General features: G+C 40.3%; 1 protein-coding gene across 3 annotated transcripts in view; it reads right to left on the bottom strand.

The window, feature by feature from the left end:
- Positions 1-17,959, bottom strand: part of gbf1 (golgi brefeldin A resistant guanine nucleotide exchange factor 1) — a 93,327-nt gene that overhangs the window by 28,205 nt on the left and 47,163 nt on the right. For 2 of the 3 annotated variants that reach the window (XM_083988598.1, XM_083988600.1), the window contains exons 5-14: positions 15,673-15,791; positions 15,306-15,414; positions 14,664-14,724; positions 8,050-8,104; positions 3,278-3,428; positions 2,397-2,623; positions 2,101-2,269; positions 1,375-1,586; positions 857-955; positions 569-763 (exon numbers count right to left, since the gene is read on the bottom strand). In XM_083988598.1, coding sequence (XP_083844724.1) covers positions 569-763; positions 857-955; positions 1,375-1,586; positions 2,101-2,269; positions 2,397-2,623; positions 3,278-3,428; positions 8,050-8,104; positions 14,664-14,724; positions 15,306-15,414; positions 15,673-15,791 — 1,397 coding nt within the window. The remainder of the gene's footprint in view (positions 1-568; positions 764-856; positions 956-1,374; positions 1,587-2,100; positions 2,270-2,396; positions 2,624-3,277; positions 3,429-8,049; positions 8,105-14,663; positions 14,725-15,305; positions 15,415-15,672; positions 15,792-17,959) is intronic. The other variant, XM_083988599.1, reaches the window with a different exon arrangement.

Genomic DNA, 17,959 nt, shown 5'->3' with positions numbered 1-17,959 from the left:
TTTAACAAGGGGTCAATTACTTTTTGAGGTTAAAAGGGAAAACATGTACTGTATGCACACTGGTAAATGCTCCCAAAAGATTTAACGAAGGTCAACGTTTCGATCTGAAACAGATCTTCTTCAGGATCTTCTTCATTACTTTTTCACAGGGCCAGGCAGGTTTGGATAGCTTTTTAAAAGCCTTAAAAAATGAAATCATCATTTAAAAACTGCATTTTATGTTTACTTGGTTTATCTTTGTCTAATATTAAAATTACTGTAATATTGTACAGTATTTCCACTTGTGATCTGATCACTTGAGATGCATTTTAATGACGGGTGTGAACAGGCTCTGTCTTTCCTGTGCTCATAGCATACCCAAACTCTGCCGCGCTACAACTTTACTTTGTGTGACAATGTGTAACGATGTGACAACAATCGGAAAGATCTTCTGTTTGTGATTTATGATGAAAACAAAGCAATATGATTTAAGTGTGGCCATGTTCCATACAGTAATCTCCCTATAACAAAGAATTCCAAACATTTTACGATCTGCAGCATCAATGTTAAACTTTAAATGTGATGGTACCTTGGACAGCAGTTTGGTGAGGTCTTCAAACAGATTGGAACAATAGAAGTCACAGTCGTAGTTAATGTAGAGCTCGGTGACGAAGCTGGGGATCCTCCACAGCTGGACGACGGCCTCCAGAGCCATCTCCTTCATCTCATAAGGCATCTTCACGTTTTCCGATGTGATGATGTCCATCATTTTCTTCAGGTACATCTGCCAGACAAGTACACAGGATATGAGTAACGTACACGAGCAACGAGTGACGAATAAGTGGGATTAAACTAAACAGTCAAAATAACTTGTTACCTCGAGCTGAAACTTGAGATGTTGTCTCATGCCTTCAAAAAGCAAAAAGCAAAGTCGTATGGAGGTGGCGTAGAGGTTCATCCGCTCAACGTTCAGCAGCTACAATGCAAACAAATCATCACAAAACATACATCAAAACTCCGACAGAGAAACAGAGTCTGGACTTCCAAATTCTGACAGACCAAAGGCAAATATATGAACACTGTGCTGCATTATTAGCCAATATTACAATAAATCTCTCTACACTAGATACAGTATCTGTAGTAGTAAACTCTGCACTATGAGTGAATATTTTAGGTGGTAAAATCATGGTAAAAACAGCAAAAAAAATATCTTAAGCACATTTCAGAGACAAAAACAAGAATTTGCACTGTTGGTGAATTTTAAAATGTAATTTAAAACCATTTATTATAAATTATTACTAAGTTCTATCATAATGTACATGAGCAACAAACTGGTGCAAAAATGGACTTATAGGAAGTGTCATTAATTGAGGTGCATTCAGGTTTGTCCTTCACCTGTAAGAGATGTCTGCAGAGCTCATCTTTGACCAGTCCTAGTAATGACTGGTAGTTAGCAATGTGTCCCGACTCCAGTGCTACGGTCAGCAGCTGCAGGCCCATGTGCATCATGGCGTCAGTGTTGTGGCGGTCGTGCGGGTTGGTCAGTGAGATCAGGAAGCGAAAAAGCTCCCTTAGACACGGGAGGCCGTACGGGATGAGGGACACTCCTGAAAGAGAGACAAAAGGAGGACGGAGATCAGCAAACAACTTCATTATGCATTGGTTTTGTGTAACCTGCTTCATGTTGGAGACTACTGCACTGCAAAAACTCAAAATCCTTCCAAGAATATTTGTCTTATTTACTGTCAAAATGTCTCATTTCTACTCAAAACTAATCTCTTTCCACTTAAAATAAGACTCATCACCTAAAAATTAACTTGTTTTTTTGTTTTTTTTAGATCATTTTCTTTTGTTTCAAACAAATTTTCACTTGAAATAAGTAGAAAAATCTGCCAGTGAAAGCAAATTTGTTGTGCTTGTAATAAGAAAGAAAGTGCAAATATGCCTGAAAGAAGTAAGAAGTGTCTAAAAACAAGCTACTTTTTATGTGATGAGTCTTATTTTAAGTATAATGAGATTTGTTTTGACTAGAAATAAGACAAATATTCTTGGTAAGAGTTTGAGTTTTTGTAGTGTGGTATGAAGAGGAATAGAAGGTTTGAAAAACTTCAGCATCCATACCGTCTCTTTGTGTAGACTGTGTGAAACGGACTCCTCGAGGGTTCACATAGTCCATGTCGTGGACTGAGGTGCCGTCTGACTGCTCTGTGACGGAGTCTTTGTCCTCCAGAACCTCAGGGATGGACTCCACTGAGGTGGACTGGGCTGGTTCGATCTGCCTGCCCTCAGGCTGCGCCACATGGAACACAGGGGGAATGTACAACGTTACTGACCACAGTGAGTATATTAATGGAGCAAAATCAGATCATAGGCGTAGAGATTAATGTCCATTAATGTGCATTACAAACAGTCCTAACCTGTGCATCTGGAGAGCCAGAGTCAGGACTCAGCAGCGTGGTAGCAGTGCTGAGGGTGTTAGAGGAGCTACACTGTTCCAGGTCAGACAGGTCTTCCCTGGACGTGGCCTTGGAGCAGGTGTCCAGACCACTGTCTGTGGCTGTGGGGCTGGAGATGGATGAGCCAGCGCTGTCTGAGGCCGGGAGGCCGGAAGTGGACAGTCCTTGCTCTATGAAGGGGACGCCGCCTAACAAAAGAGAGGCAGTTGCACAATGATGTCAAATGTTTTCCCAGTTGCACAGACGTAGATTAGTGGTTGTAAGGGTTGGCACACCTTCACCTCTAGGTTCTCTCTGAAATAAGTTAAACCCGCCCCTATCCTCCGCTCAGTATTTAACAGAAAAGACACTTTGCTTTTAATTTGTGCATCTGCCTGTTTCACTTTCCATGCTTTGTAAAGACTTTTTCCAACATAACAGTAATCCTCATAAGTGTAATACCAGACATGCCAAATGTTTTTCATTCCAGGCTTTGTCAAAAGAAATGGGGGAGAAAAAAAACATACATTTTTTAAAAATTAAAATAAAACCTAGAATAGTAAAAATGGTGAACATTTAACATACAATTAGCAAGAAAAAAGAATAAATAAAGTAGTACGAGAAAAAAGAAAAGAATATATATATATATATATATATATATATATATATATATATATATATATATATATATATACACAATTATATAAAGCTGGATTAAGATCAGTCTTCTTAGCTGCTTTCAGATGTGTATTTCACATTAGAAAACAGATCAATGTGAGGCAAGAAGAGAACAGAAAAACTGTGAATTCGATAGGGCATCAGCCTCCAGAAGAGCAGTCGTTTTTTTTCCACGAGCCTCTCACCTGCCAGGTTGTTGTTGCTCAGGGTGCTGGACTGGCCTGAGTCCACTTGACCACTAGAGGGACTTCGTACCATGTGTCGAGGCGGCCTTGGCGAGCGTTTCTGCTTCTTCCACTTGGACGACTCGCTCATTCCACCGGCACGCATCTTCAACTAGAGGAGACAATGGACCAGTGAACAAGATGTCCCCTCACAACACCTCTGCTTCTTAGCAGCCAAGGTTCAGGATATACTAGCTGCTAGCATAACATCCCAACACTATAATCCATGTACCAGGTTGAGTTGCATTATGGATAATGTGGGAGTAAAGTAGGTTGAAGGATGCATGGAATAAAATAGATGGTATTTCTACTTGTATTGAACTGATTTTCATTTAAAGTGTCCATCATCAGTCAGACATCTTTATAGCAGCATAGTGTTATTTGAAATCCAGGGTAAACAGCTGCACTGCTAACCTCGCACCACATGCTTTGGCAAAACTATAGTTAGATACAGTCGTACCAAAATAGCTGGATAGAAACAACAACAGAGTAAAAACAAATATGTCCTTGGCCTAATCATTTTATACAAGTGGGAGAAAAAAGGCTTGATAAAACATAAAACGAGATCAAATAAAAACCTTTCAGTGTTTTCTGGCACTTTTGAGGAGATACCAAGTAGGGTGCAAAAGTAGCAGCTTGTAACAGCTTCAGCTGTGAACTAACATCATTTAATAAGAAAAATGAACCGACAAAATAACATGGCATATATTGTACATGCACTCCAGGGCGTCTTATTCTGCTTTTCAGTGGGGTGACGTTGTTTTTAAAGGCTGTTTTAGTGTGAGTACTCATGTTGATTCATCTTTAAAGGGATACGCAAACATTTTTTTTCATGTCTTGCCTCACTCCATGAGTCCATGACCAGCAGATAGACACCATCCTTTCGACTGTGCGTGCAGTAACAAGGGAGATAGAGCCGTATCGCCTGTAATTAGCTTAGCTCAAACGCTGGAAGTGCATAGGTAGTGTTAGCCTGCCTCCTACCCGAGCTGAAATGTGCAGTCAGAAGCTGATTTCATTTTAGCTATAAACTCTGTAAATATATCACTTTATCGACATTTCAAACACGGACGAATTCGGCGCTACTCAAGCTAGCCGTTGTGACCAACGCACTTCCAGTTACTTTCACAAAATAAAACACCCGTTGCCCTTTATATACAGAAAACCATGACGATAGAATTTGTGCTTTTACTTTGAAATAGGAAGCTAACCTACCCTCGATGTAGCTAGCTTGAACCAAAATAAACCGTCTTTGCTTGAACCCTCCGTTTTGACCGATCTGGTCCCGTTACCGGCATTTGACCGCTCAAGATGCCTTACCGGAGAGTTTTGTCAGCTCTGAGACGAAGATCGGCCCGCCGGTTTACGTTTAGAGTTGCTGAAGAGTTTCTCTGATGACTTTAGGTGGTGGCAGGCTAACACTACCTATGCACTTCCAGCGTTTGAGCTAAGCTAATTATGGGCGATACAGGCTCTATCTCCCTTGTTACTGCACACACAGTCGAAAGGATGGTGTCTATCTGCTTGTCATGGACTCAGGAGTGAGGCAAGACAGGAAAAAAAAATGTTGGCGTATCCCTTTAAAATCTATTTTTTATATAATAAAATCTGCTGAAGCATGCTCAGATGAGAACCGATGAGAACACATAGTGGTGCCATGATACACAGAAGCTGAGACAAACGCTTGAGGGTGTAAAACAAAAAAAACGACTCAAGTAATAAGAATGTAATGTGAGCATTCACAAGCATTGACAATCATATTTATCATGATAGAGCCTGTCCAGAATCATCTACACATGTCGACTGGTTCTTTAACAGATGATTATTTCTTATATACAGCACATTTAGTTCCCTTTTCTAGCCATGTTTACAGACTGGGGAGGTGGGGGGTTAGTGAGGACTTAAATAAGGACAGGGGACAGATTTGAGGGAGACAGTCTCCAGCCTTAAGACTTGAAGTTATCTTCCTTACCTGTACTCGTTTGTTTTTCCACATGATATTGTAAGCCTCAGAAGAGAAGGGGAGGGGGCAGGTGCCCGTGATTAGTGATGGGTAACATGTCTGCAGTGACACCAACAAATAAGGCACTCGAGCATACATGTTTATGCATAATGGCGGGGGCGTGGGACACACACAGGGCACAGGGTTGGAGACGGGGACACAGCCACTATATGCTCTAACCACTAGAGAACAAGCAGCCAGCTATTGGACAGGCAGGGTGGATGGGTAGACGTAGCATGCAAAAAGCAACCACTGCTTCTAGCCCAATACTGAGACCTCACAGCATGACTACATAGTAGGACATTCAAACCAGGACATTTTGAGTTGAGGTATAATCATAAAACAGAGTTTGTTTTAATTAGTATGAGCCATTGTAGAAACAAAAGAAAAAATCATAAAGAAAAAAATTATTAAAGTGTCAACATTTTGGCAAATTCATCTTTTGCCATTACAGCATCCCTATATAGTCTTAGGAGTAGGTTTGTTACCTTTAATTGTCGGTGCAAGCTGTTTTTAGATCAGCGGGGCAGAGGCGTGAGCTGCTCAGCTAACGCAGCGGAGGCTCATGGTATTTCCAGGTTTCCCTCATCAAACTCATCAAATACACAATCCAACAACTCCAAAACACTCAAACACAGTTGTGACCTGCACATTCACCACGCTATGAAATAACTTGCGCTTTTGAAGTCACTCCGCCCAGCAGCCGTGTCTAGAATGTAGTTCCGGTTACGCATTTACCTCAAAAACAACTCTGTCTCGTAAGGTTCCATTATTATTTCATCATAGCGTGGTGAATGTGCAGGTCACAACTTGTCCACCAGAGCGTTTTGGAGTTGTTGGATTGTGCATTTGATGAGTTTAATGAAGGAAAGGTGGAAATAACCTTGCGCCATGCAGAGCTCACATCTCTGCCCCACTGATCTAAAAACAGCTTTCACCGACAATTAAAGGTAATGAACCTACTGCTATGACTACAGGGATTATGGCAGTAGGCAAATTTGCCAAAATGTTGAACTATCCCTTTAAAGCTGCAAGCAGTGCTGATTGGTCCTCACACTGTCATGTTGGGGAGCTGTGCCCCTTTGCACTCATTGGAGATTGTAACCAAGTAAGATGTTTTTTTCCCCAGACTGACCATGTTGGAGATGGAAACAGTCACCAAGTACGTCAACGTGATAAACCTCATTTCCTGTTTCAAGTAGGTGGTGCTGTAACACATACAGTACTGTGACATGTTCTTAGATGGCTTTAGGTCAGGACCCGTATCAGTTTGAAACTGTGGTAGATCGGACACTGATATTCACCATGGTGCCACCGACATGCTGCTCAAAGAAAATGTTTTTGTTTGTTTTTAAAAGGGAGTGGTCTTCTGAAGCTCTTCTTGTTTTTTAATCTTCTATGATTTGGCCATATTGTTCTTTTTATTCACCCAGCAAATTTTACTCAAAGGAGGAAAATATTGAGTCCTGACCAATACTGCAGTAGGATACAGGATAAGAAACAAAAGCAGAAAGAAAGAAGGCCAACTCAAAACAAAAACTGAAGGTCAGAGGCAGAAATATTATCAGATCAAAGTTGTATTGTGAGGAACAGATGAAGAAGTTTTTTCTTTAATTAAAGGGGAACTATGCAAGTCCGGTCACTTTTTCTCTGTTTTTGTCGCTAGAGTTTCAGATTGAATATTTTCACTGTGGTAAAAACTCACAGCTAACCCTCCTCCTGGCCATGTGCATTTGTTTTCAATGAAGCCGGCGAGAAGCCATCTATGTATAAACGGTCAGAGATATTTTGGACATTATCCATTGCATTGCTCGACCGTTTATTGTTGTAAAGAAATCATCACAACAAGGAAAAAGTGTTTGTTTCTGTGGCAGGGAGAGCAGGCGCTCTGTGATGGGATAGTAATGTCTTTCCAGGATGTTTCAGAGTTCGGCTATCTGAGGTGAGTGACTACATGCAAAAACACAAAGTTTATACTGTTTATACTGAACACTATATGAGTTCAGTGGTGTGTCATAAGGATTCCAGTCATGTACCGTAGATATTTGATTGTTTTTTGAGTGTTTGTTGTGGTTGAAAGAATTGCCCCCATAGGTTAGCGTTGTCAATATCCCTAGCTCCGTCTAGCCATGGTGTAACTCTGGTTTGCCTGCATCAATTTTAGTCGCTTTTTTTGCTCCCCCAACACTGGGTGACCATCAGGACAACGATTTAGGGATCAAAAATGACCGGAATTCTCCTTTAAGGTACAAATCCTAGCATAGTTCCTCTGTAAGATATTCTTTAGGATTTCCCGGCTTTTATTTGATACATACAGAGTGAGAAGCTGGCAATCAGGGGAGAGAAAGGAGGGATGACATGCAGCAATGGGCCGTGAGTCAGATTCAAAGCCAGGTCAATGCGGTTGGGACTGAGCCCATGTGGTACACCCTCTACAGGTTGAGGTACACCGTTAACCCAACCTCATTTTAACCCAATATGTCAACAAGTAAGTAGAGTACCACTGATAAAACAATATGCAGGAATAATGTGATATGAGGAGTTATTCATATTTCTCAGTCAGTTATGGGATGCTGTTATCAAACACTGTGTTTCACAGCCATAGAAAGAATGTTCAGACAACATCCTAAAACGCAGCACTGACCATGAGAAAAACCAAGACAATAAAAACAGAGTATAAAAAAAACACAACAACAATAAGCAAACACATCCAACATCTCAGTGGTGTTACCTTCTTCATGTTGGCACCCACGTAATTCTTGGCCTCCTCTTTGAACTGGGGTAATCTGGAAGAACAACAAGACAGGGTTAAAATAAAATAAGCAAACATTATATAAGACAAAGACTGAGCTGTGATTTCTGCTCTTTACTTATTACCACCCATAAACACAATATTACCAGAGTGAGAGAGAGAAAGAGAGAGATGTTTATCAGCTGAATTGAACATTTGAATACAATTGCACATTTGAATTGGTTGGTTGTGATTGGTCATTTCAGAGACCTGTCGAGTGGTCGACAGAATCTGATATGTATGTATGAATGGATAGTTCTTATTATTGCCAGTGTTCAGGTCAAACATGCAGCTGCCCAGACAGACCGCTGTATGAAACTGCACACTGGCCACCACTGACTGATAACATAGGAGCAGCATTTCACCGCAGATGGTCCACGGTCTTGGTTTTGTTAAGATGGAGGCGGTTCTTCTTGAAATTCAAGGTGTTAATTTGGATTGATTAATGGGCTTTATGCACAGCTCCACTACTTCCTGAAATAAGCCAGCTCGTTTATTTCCTGTCTAACATTATTGGACCAACTGATTAATCCAGGTGTGTCTGACCTCACAACAATGGTCAGGCACACCTGGATTAATCAGTTTGTCCAATAATGTAAGACAGGAAACAAAGGAGCAGCATTAAGTTCAGGAAGTAATGGAGCTGTGCATAGAGCCCATTGCCTTGTCGATGCACCAGATGCCATCAGACAATAAAGCCCCATGTGGAAAGCCGCAAATACAGTAGCAAAACGGCAAATGAATGGATGATAGTGTTGCTTGGTCTCCGGTTTTACCAAACATGTACAGTATCAGCGAGCACAGATGCCTAAAATAACATTAATGTTAGTCCTGGGACGTGCAAGCAGAGTGGCCAACCCACACTCAACCAGGTTCCAGAGACAGTAAGTAAGTCCACGTCTGACAAATTGAAACAAACTGAATTGTGGTCCACTTTCAGTGGTAGAACATACAGTATGCATCTATTTGACTTGAATAATGCTGCTTCTTTGCATTTAATTAATTACAAAGCCTCTAATTATTTAGATTATTTTTTTAACTGAGTCCCACCACTAAGTTGAACTCCACTATATTCAGAGAGAACAGAAGTGGAGCCAGAACAGTCCCTGGTGGAGCTCCAGTGTTGCTTATCACAGTTACCCAGCCTGACATACTGTGATCACATTGTCACGTAATCCACAACCCAGAGCATGATGCAGGGATCCACCCTCATCCCTCTGAGCCTGTCTGATAGAATGTGGGACTGGATGGTGTTAAATGCACCTGACAAATCATAGGACGTAATTCTAATATAACCACCTGGCTCATCCTGAAGGAAGAACGGATCTGATAGAGAATATAAAGGATTGTATTATCCACTTTAACATTTTCCTTGTAAGGCCAGTTGCTTTTCCAGGATGTAGCCTCTTAAGCACCCCCCCTAACCTCCCCCACTGTAAAGGACAGGAGGTCTGGCCCCGGTACGGAGGCAGCTACAGCTGCAGTGTTACAGTAGGTTGTGAAGAAGATGCTGCAGGAAGGAGAAGAGGTGAGGCCGTCTCAACCCTGTTGTAGAAAAGGATGAACTCAGTGGCCTAGGCAACACCACCGGATATTGTGACCCTCTTTTTCTGGAGGTTACTTGATGTTAAAAAGGCTGAAAAAAAAAAACAGGGCCCAGTTCTTCAAAGGTAATCTGATCGGATTTTAGAAAATGGATTGGATCAAATCTTGAAAACGGGTTGTTCAAAACTGAAAACAGATTCTGAGATTGGATTAGATCACTTGTATTAATCTGGATCAAACCCTCACTTTGTGTAGTTCAAAACTTTTTAGTAGGATCAGGATAACTTTGATCCAGAAATTCAGCATTATTCTGATCCCAGTTTGGTGGATTCAGGGTGGATTCCAGGAACAAAATGTGGTTTTAATTAAATTCAAACTGGTCAAATAAACAACACCATATAGTATATGTACAATTAACTTTTGATAATTTCACAAATTAAGAACTTCTCCTCAACTACTGCATAATTAAATTTGGAATTTGAAGTTTGAATTTGAAACACATGGAAAAATATTCACAATGCAATTTGACTAATCTGTATATTTTCTTTTTTTTTCTTTTTTTTATTCAAGACCAGATCAGGTCTGGCTGTTTAAAAGACATTAAAGAAACAAAAAACAGCAGAGAAAACAATATATACACCCCGTTTTCAAAAAACACACTTTGACCCTATGCTGCTATTCTGCCTGTTCTTTTTTATACCTACCTAGTAGCCTTCAGTGTGATACACAGTCCCATTTACAGCGCTCATTATCTAGATTTGGTAATCTTGAAAAGTTTGTATCTGAATCAGACTGATCCAATCCAACTTTGCTTTGAACAACGGGGATAAAGGTAAGACGGATTACTGTGATCCTGGATGGCAAAACAGGGGATTTGAAAAAATGGATAATTTTGATCCAGATTAAACCTTTTGAACAACTGGGCCCAGATTCTGATCTGATCTGCTAAATGATGGTCGAGTTAAAGCAGTATGAGCCTCCTTGATGTTTGCTTACGACAGATCAAGTGTCTTAAAAATTCCTTTGTGGGAAAGTGGACACACGGAGTGAAGTCGGTCAGATGAGAGGTGAGAGTGACATGACAACAGCCAGATACTGCACTGAAAGAACCAGGGTCTCAAGTCTTGTAACTGACTCAGACTCCTGGTTGAATGTCAACAACAATGTAAACAACAACATGTCACATAGTAAGGTCTGAGACTGACTGCTAATATTTCAACATCCTGACAGCAACTGTGAGTAACTGTTGCCATGACAGACATCTATTTTAGCAGCAGGCCCTGTCCAGCTGACATACAGCCTGCAGCATGACTTTGGCCAGTTGGCCACCAGTTCCCAGCCATCAACCCCAACTGCAGAGATACTAGAGCTCATCTATCATGTACTAATGCCAGAAGGATGACTGCTGATTCATCCATAGAGCTTGTATTAAAAGAGAATTATTATAAGTATTATAAGTTAATTGAAAAGAATGATGAAATTAATCACTGGTAAATACATACAAAGAAATACAAAAAAAAGGCTAAAAAAGGTCTAAAATAAAAACAGTAAAGTATTGTCATTGTGACACTAATTCCTGGACAAGTGAAGAGTATATTTCAAAGTACCACTTTGATGAAAGAAAAAAGAAACTAATTTAGGTTCAGAGCTGCCACAATGCTCACTAACATGTTAACTGTCAGAGTAGCCAGTCAATCATTACATCATTACTACATTATTTTGACTGTATTTTGCAGGTTCTGATGCTTTGATGGAACTCAGACCCAAACATATAAGTGGATTCTTTAATTGCGGGCACTTTTTAAATGTGATACCTTGAGAAAATAAATTTCTTGTTCTCTGTTTTTTTCTATTTAATCTAAGCACAGCTCTGATCCTAATTTTGACATAATTGATTATCAGCCAATTGACTGATGGTAATGATGCGTAATTTTTGAAAAAGTTAGTTTAGTTTTAGACTTGCTAGCATAACTCAAAACATTCTACACTGAATATATGTAAATAGAATAAAATGTCTTATTTCTGAAGAAAAAATATCCAAACAGTAACTTGTTCAGTAATAACGCCTATGTCTTGATGCTTCTGCCATGTCTGGCCTTGTGCCCCTGGTACTACCAGTCGAACAGCAGTTTGAAAAATCCTTATCGCTCTAATACAGTTGGTGTGATGGTTAAGACACATGCACTGGGGACTGTCATATATTACTATTAACTTTGTCAATTTCATTCATTTGTTTCGTAAGTTATTATGTGACAATGAAGTGAAGTTTTGATGAATTTAACTTTTTTTCAATAGTCTGGGTTGGGGACAAATCCAAAACAAAGAAATTCTGACATATTTATATTTTCAACATACAAAAAAATATTCAAATGTTCTAATTAATACACAATACTTTTTTTCTCAGAACCCCAACAGATACAAACATGTTTTTTTTTTTCTGAAATATATATTTTTTCCTTAAAAATTCACCCTGGGGGCCAGAAAAACCTCCCCTAATTGAAGAATCACCCATAAACATCTGTCAAAAGGTCACTCCTGCTACAACAGCTGTCTCTTCTTTAACACATTTTGCCCTGACACACACACACACACAAGGTGGAAACAATACTACACGCTGCTGAGGCCGTTGACAATTAGCACAAAAGGAAGGAACCAAGCATGTACCTAAGCAGCTTAAGAACCAATATCACCGTCATAAACTCAACATTTTCAACCTGAGCCACAAATAAAAACCTTTTCCAGCGTTTGATGAGGAGCGCTGGCTGCTGTTATCGCGGCCGCGGCACAAAGAATGTCCCTGCATGCCTCCTGGTTTCTGTGGACTCTAAAGCTTTGCTGCAAAATGAGATGTCACCCCCCGTTCACACACACACATACACACAGACAAACAAAAAAAAAGGAGCAAGCAGCCCCCTTTTGACATCAGCTCAGCGTTAATAGAGTGTTGTCTTGCGAGCATGATTATTGGATGATCTGTGGGTCCACTAGATTAACATGCCTAATACTTTCAGCAGGCAATTTAAGACTCCCTCTGAGGAGCTGAGGAGAGCTGCTGCTCATTATTCTTTGATGGGGGTTTAAGGCAAGACTCATTCTTAGGGTCTGTGGACAAGTGGAAGGGGGGGCCGGGGGGTTGAACATGAGCAAAATTAGATGTGGGGCATATGTGAGTAGGAGCAGTATGAGAAAGATGTAGTAAAAAAGCCCACACTACGTTTGTGTGTCCTGTTCATGTCTCTGTTTATGAGTCTGGCAGCTGCACTTCTGCATTTCTATACTGGGACAGTAAAATCCTGCGAGAGGACATGATAACAAGGTGCAAGACAAGAGTCCTGCCAATAAAGACAAACAGGCGGGTGGGGTGGGGGGGTTAGGGAATGGTGACAAGCTTGGCAAAACCCAACCCTGGACTTCAGAGGAGGAAAGATAACCCGGCACTTTGTGGAAAATCCAGAGTCAGACGGTGTTGGAGGGGAATCACACAGCAACTGAGCTGTTTGTTCTCCAGGTGTGCTGCCTCACATTCAGATGAGCAGAGCAGATTTTTTTTATATATATATATCTTATTTTCCTGATTGTTTCTGTCTGGCTTCTCCGGCAATGCTAGCTCTGAATGTGTGTGTGTGTGTGTGAGTGTGTGAGTGTGTGTGTGAGAGAGAGCGCAGCTTCATCTATATGCAGATCATACGGTGTGAAGCTCTCTTGGCTCATCCCTTTGTCTGTGACTGAATGTGACTGGCATTCTGATGCTTCTGGATGAGGTTTGTGGAGACAGTGTGTGTGCGTGCCTGCATGTGTGTGTCTATTAGGGATATGTGCAATTAAGTGATTTAATGTTAGTATTCTTGCTACTCAGCACCAGATAAGAGATGGTGGCTGGTTCAACTCTCATTGTTACTCATAGCTGGTCAATATCAGCTGATGGCCAATCATTTCTTGTATATGGATTCAATATCAAATCATTTTATAATGATATGATATGAATGAGATTATCAGAGAACAGTGTAAATTGAACCTCTAGCCTGGTGCATTAATATATATTACACAGCGCTATTAAATGCTGTGTTTTGATTGGTCAATCACTGCATTCTAAGTTCTGTTATTTCTATTTAACAGACCATTGATTGAGACGTTGCTCTGACAATTGTTACCTTTCCTTTAGGCTACTGCTTCAAGATAAATAAAAAGAGAGGAGCGACTGAAACCCGTCAGGATGGATAGAAGCTTCTCTAACCTCTATCCACCGTGTCAGGGTTTATTTCTCTACAACAACCTGCTCACCCTACATTATCCCTTACATGATATAATGTTTACATCATGTCAGGGCTTCAAAAGTAGTTGCATTAAAGGGACAGTTCATCTTTTTTGAAGTGGGGTTGTATGAGGTACAAATGCCCATTAAGTACACTAGATGCAGTAGAAAAGTCTCTGCTCTCCCCCCACTGAGAAGCACCTGCGACCTTTCTACTGCATCTACTGTACTAAATGGGCATTTGTAGCTCATACAACCCCACTTCAAAAAAGATGAACTATCCCTTTAAATCTGTTTCTATTTAAAGGTGTTCAGAAAAGAAAATTGAATTTGATCCCGCTATGGGTCTTAAAATCAGTGTAATCACTCATCTATCAGACGATGTAGCCCAAACTTTGTGCAAAATTTTCACATTTACGCAGGCGAGCGACTTATGCATCACATTGCTCACGATTTATCAACCAATGATATCAGGATCCGTCATCCATCAATCAAACGTCTGAGAAAAACCAGGAAGCTTTGACAGCGAGTAGTGATTTTTGCAGGAGTTAGGTGGCTTTGAGTTGTAGTGAGCGGTTTCCTGAGTGTTTTCCTTACTCGTGAAAACCCTGTTCTACTAGTGAACTGTTGCATTGAAGATGTTATGACAAGTCAGAGCTGCCATGTAGAGTTTAACCACATTCAGCACAAACCACCTGCAGACATTGTACCCTCCAGATATTGTAGTTTTGCCCTCTGACATCTTTCATTCATTTACCTGGAGAACAGTAGCTGCACCATGTCAACCAGTGTATGTTCAGCTGATTTCCTGAGGAGTTCTGCAAACACAAAGGAGAAATGGGCATCAATGCTCAACCTAATTAAAAAAAGAAGCAAGATACAGAGGATCTTGTTGGATGGAGTAATGGAGTAAGGCCTCTACATAACACATTCCAAGTGATTATTTCCACTTTCAAATACATCATTTTTCCAGCTTGAGTGAAATTGTTAAACTAGTTTGCACATCCACTGAGACTCCTTTCTTTCTGTTCTTGTACTTATTATGGTATTTATGATTGTACCTTGCCTCCGGTTGTTGGATTTATGTATATTCAGCAGTGTGAAGAAGTAACAAGGTCCAAACCTTGTATGTGAATAATGTGCAATAATGATAATTAATAAGATCTTCTTGTGGAAACAAACAGTATTACCATATTGTTTTCCTGTTTCTTACCAGTGTGTTAAAGGTTGAGAAAAAAAATGTGAGAATGCATTAAGTGCTGCGAAAATATTTTGTATCCAGAGTTGATCTGACTGTAACTGATGGAAAATAATTTCACAGCAGCTCTGAGTAAATCCTGGAGACGCCTATCATGTGGTGTTACAAATCGGTGTTTGATAAATGTTGGACGTGACTCACCACTTAGACGCATCTCAAAGCAAATTCTGAAGCAGGACTGCATGATCTCACAGACTGACTCATTGGTCAGATGGGCTCCAACTGGAGTCAGCAGCAGACTCCTCAGGACCTGAAACAGCACAACACAACACAAGTGTCCTCAACTGGGCCCATTGTCATCATTTCCTATACATAGATGTACATGGAAAGTGAAATTCAACTAGTTTATTGTAAATTTATTAAGTTTATAAATTTTTTAACCAATATAGTAATAAGTAGCCAGGGCTAGTAGCTGATTGTTGGGTTGAATTTACTTGATTCACTGGTATAGAGACAAAAAAACTGAGTGAACACTGTAATAACTTCTATTTAAAATGCTGTACTGTACCTGTATAATTTTCATAAGGACAACTTCATCACTGGCAGGATCTGTTCCCACAAATCTGGCGTGTGTGACGGCATCTGCCATGTTCTCAATGGCCTCCGCTGCTGCCTCATGGTTAGCATCTGTTAACAAGCAAGACACACACCAAACACACGGTTATTTTCTGACAGGAAAAACTACCAAAGAAACACATTCAGTTGGATCAATGAAAGCTTTAAATGTTAAAGAGTTTCCAAAACGTGAATTATCTCCTCCATTAAAGCTACAAATAAAGTCATTGGAATGTTTGGCTGGACAAAACATAACTTTAAAAACATACATTATTAATAAATCACAATTCATCCATCAGGAAGATGATGATTGTGATTAATTTGGCAGCTTCAGGGCTGCAACTTACAATGTAATCGATGTCTTTATATGGTGAGGATCTGCAATTTTTATTCATTTATTCATCAGTAAAATATGCATTGTTGCTACAGAGACACTGAGGCCAACATGTCATATTCTCCAGAAGTGAAGGGACATGCTTGTTTGGTGTGAAAATGTCTGACATTTTCAAAAAACACTGACACTGTAATGGTAATGTGATGTCATTTTGCATATCATGCAGCTTTACTGGACTGAATTAGATTCCTCAGTTGGACCAAACACGGTTCACGGGTCAGTTTTATATAAAGAGAATCTACTACAGTATCTTCCATTCATCTCTACCTGGCTGTAGCCTTCTATGGGCTGCATTACTGTACGTTTTGTATGTCATTTTTTTAATGGGACCTTTCCATGAATGACTCAAAGTAAAACATTTTTTTTAGGATAGCAGAGAGAAAGACAGGGGGATTGACATGCAATATGTATATGTGTTTATACATATAAATAGTATATCTAGGTTTATGAGTAAAAGTGGATGTTTATTATGTATGTATATAAAATCTTTACATGGCAAAATTTGGTTGTGACTTGACCAGGATTGTGAGGTCTGCAGCCATTTTTTGTTTTGATACCTACATTATGTACCTTGGAAAATGATTGCGTTGAAAATACAAGGCAAGGCATTTAACAAGTCCGCTTCTTTCTGCTCCCTTTAATTCAGGAGTTGTAATATTTAGCTTTTTGTATTAAACAGTTTTTTATTTTTTTGTTAACCAATGAAATGCATGAATAAACCAAATCAAGTACCGTACAGATCGGCACAGTCCGGAACTGATCCGGCAATCACTGCATTGGGCAATACTAAAACAGCACCACAAACCAGACATTTCTGTATTCTGATTGCATTACAAGCTCTATTAACATGTGGTTAAAGGGAACATCTGTAACACCCTCTTGATGAGTGCAGCTACCATGTTCCCCACATCTGTCTAGTGAAGACTCTGGGTGCGCAGCAGAGCCCACTTGACACCCGGTGGAGCAGACCACTGACCTTCACCATGTCATGTCACTTCAGTGTGACAGCAGCCTGTCCTGTACCTGTGCTGAAAGTGGTCGGATCACTCCGAGTGTTAAACTCAATGTCTGAGAGGACTTGAGCACTTTGGGGAATTAAAAAGGATTCTGTGTCGACACCAAATCAACTGAGCGACCGCGACACACACAGTTCCAACAGCTCCACACAACCAAAACCAGACTAATCTGGTATGGTCCGGCCACGTCGCCTTTAAAATTCTGCGACCTAATGACCAAATGGTTCTTTTGTCGGAGGCAAGCTGGGACAAATTGGCTGTCGGAGCAACGGGAGCCGGTGTTTTTGAAACTTGAGCGGCCTGGCCTGCAATCTGCCTGGAACCAGCCTGTTTTCCTTTCCCATCACCCTCCGGAGCAGTAATCCATTAACTAATAAGCAGAGGGAGAAGAAAAGGAAGCGGTGAGATGGGGGCAGAGATAGAGAAAGGAGGACCGAGAGTGGAGACGCAGAGAAGATTTTCAAAGTAAAACAACAACGTAAGCGTGTCATCGATATTAGGGACAGATGAGCAAATGAAGGGTTTTGGGGGCATTTATTGTAATGGATGACTGTTGTAAAGAACTGGACACTACATTGGTGTATCAGTAATAGGGTTGCATAGGGGCGGAAACTTTCCAGAAACTTTCCATTAGAAGTTAAGCTATAGCTAGATATATTCCAAATTTTTAACTTTCCATGGGAATTATGGGATTTTATGGGAATTATGGAAATCTATGGGAATTATTGGGAATTGATGGGAATTGACTGGAAATTGGGGGTAATTTTAACAAACTGTATCATATCCAAACATAAATGTAAATATTTTTGTTTTGTCATAAGCAGACATCC

The sequence above is a fragment of the Trachurus trachurus genome, assembly GCF_905171665.1.
Source record: "Trachurus trachurus genome assembly, chromosome: 15".
In the NCBI taxonomy this organism is placed as follows: Eukaryota; Metazoa; Chordata; class Actinopteri; order Carangiformes; family Carangidae; genus Trachurus; species Trachurus trachurus.
Note: the sequence above shows the minus strand (reverse complement) of the source record. Positions and strands in the feature narration are given on the sequence as shown.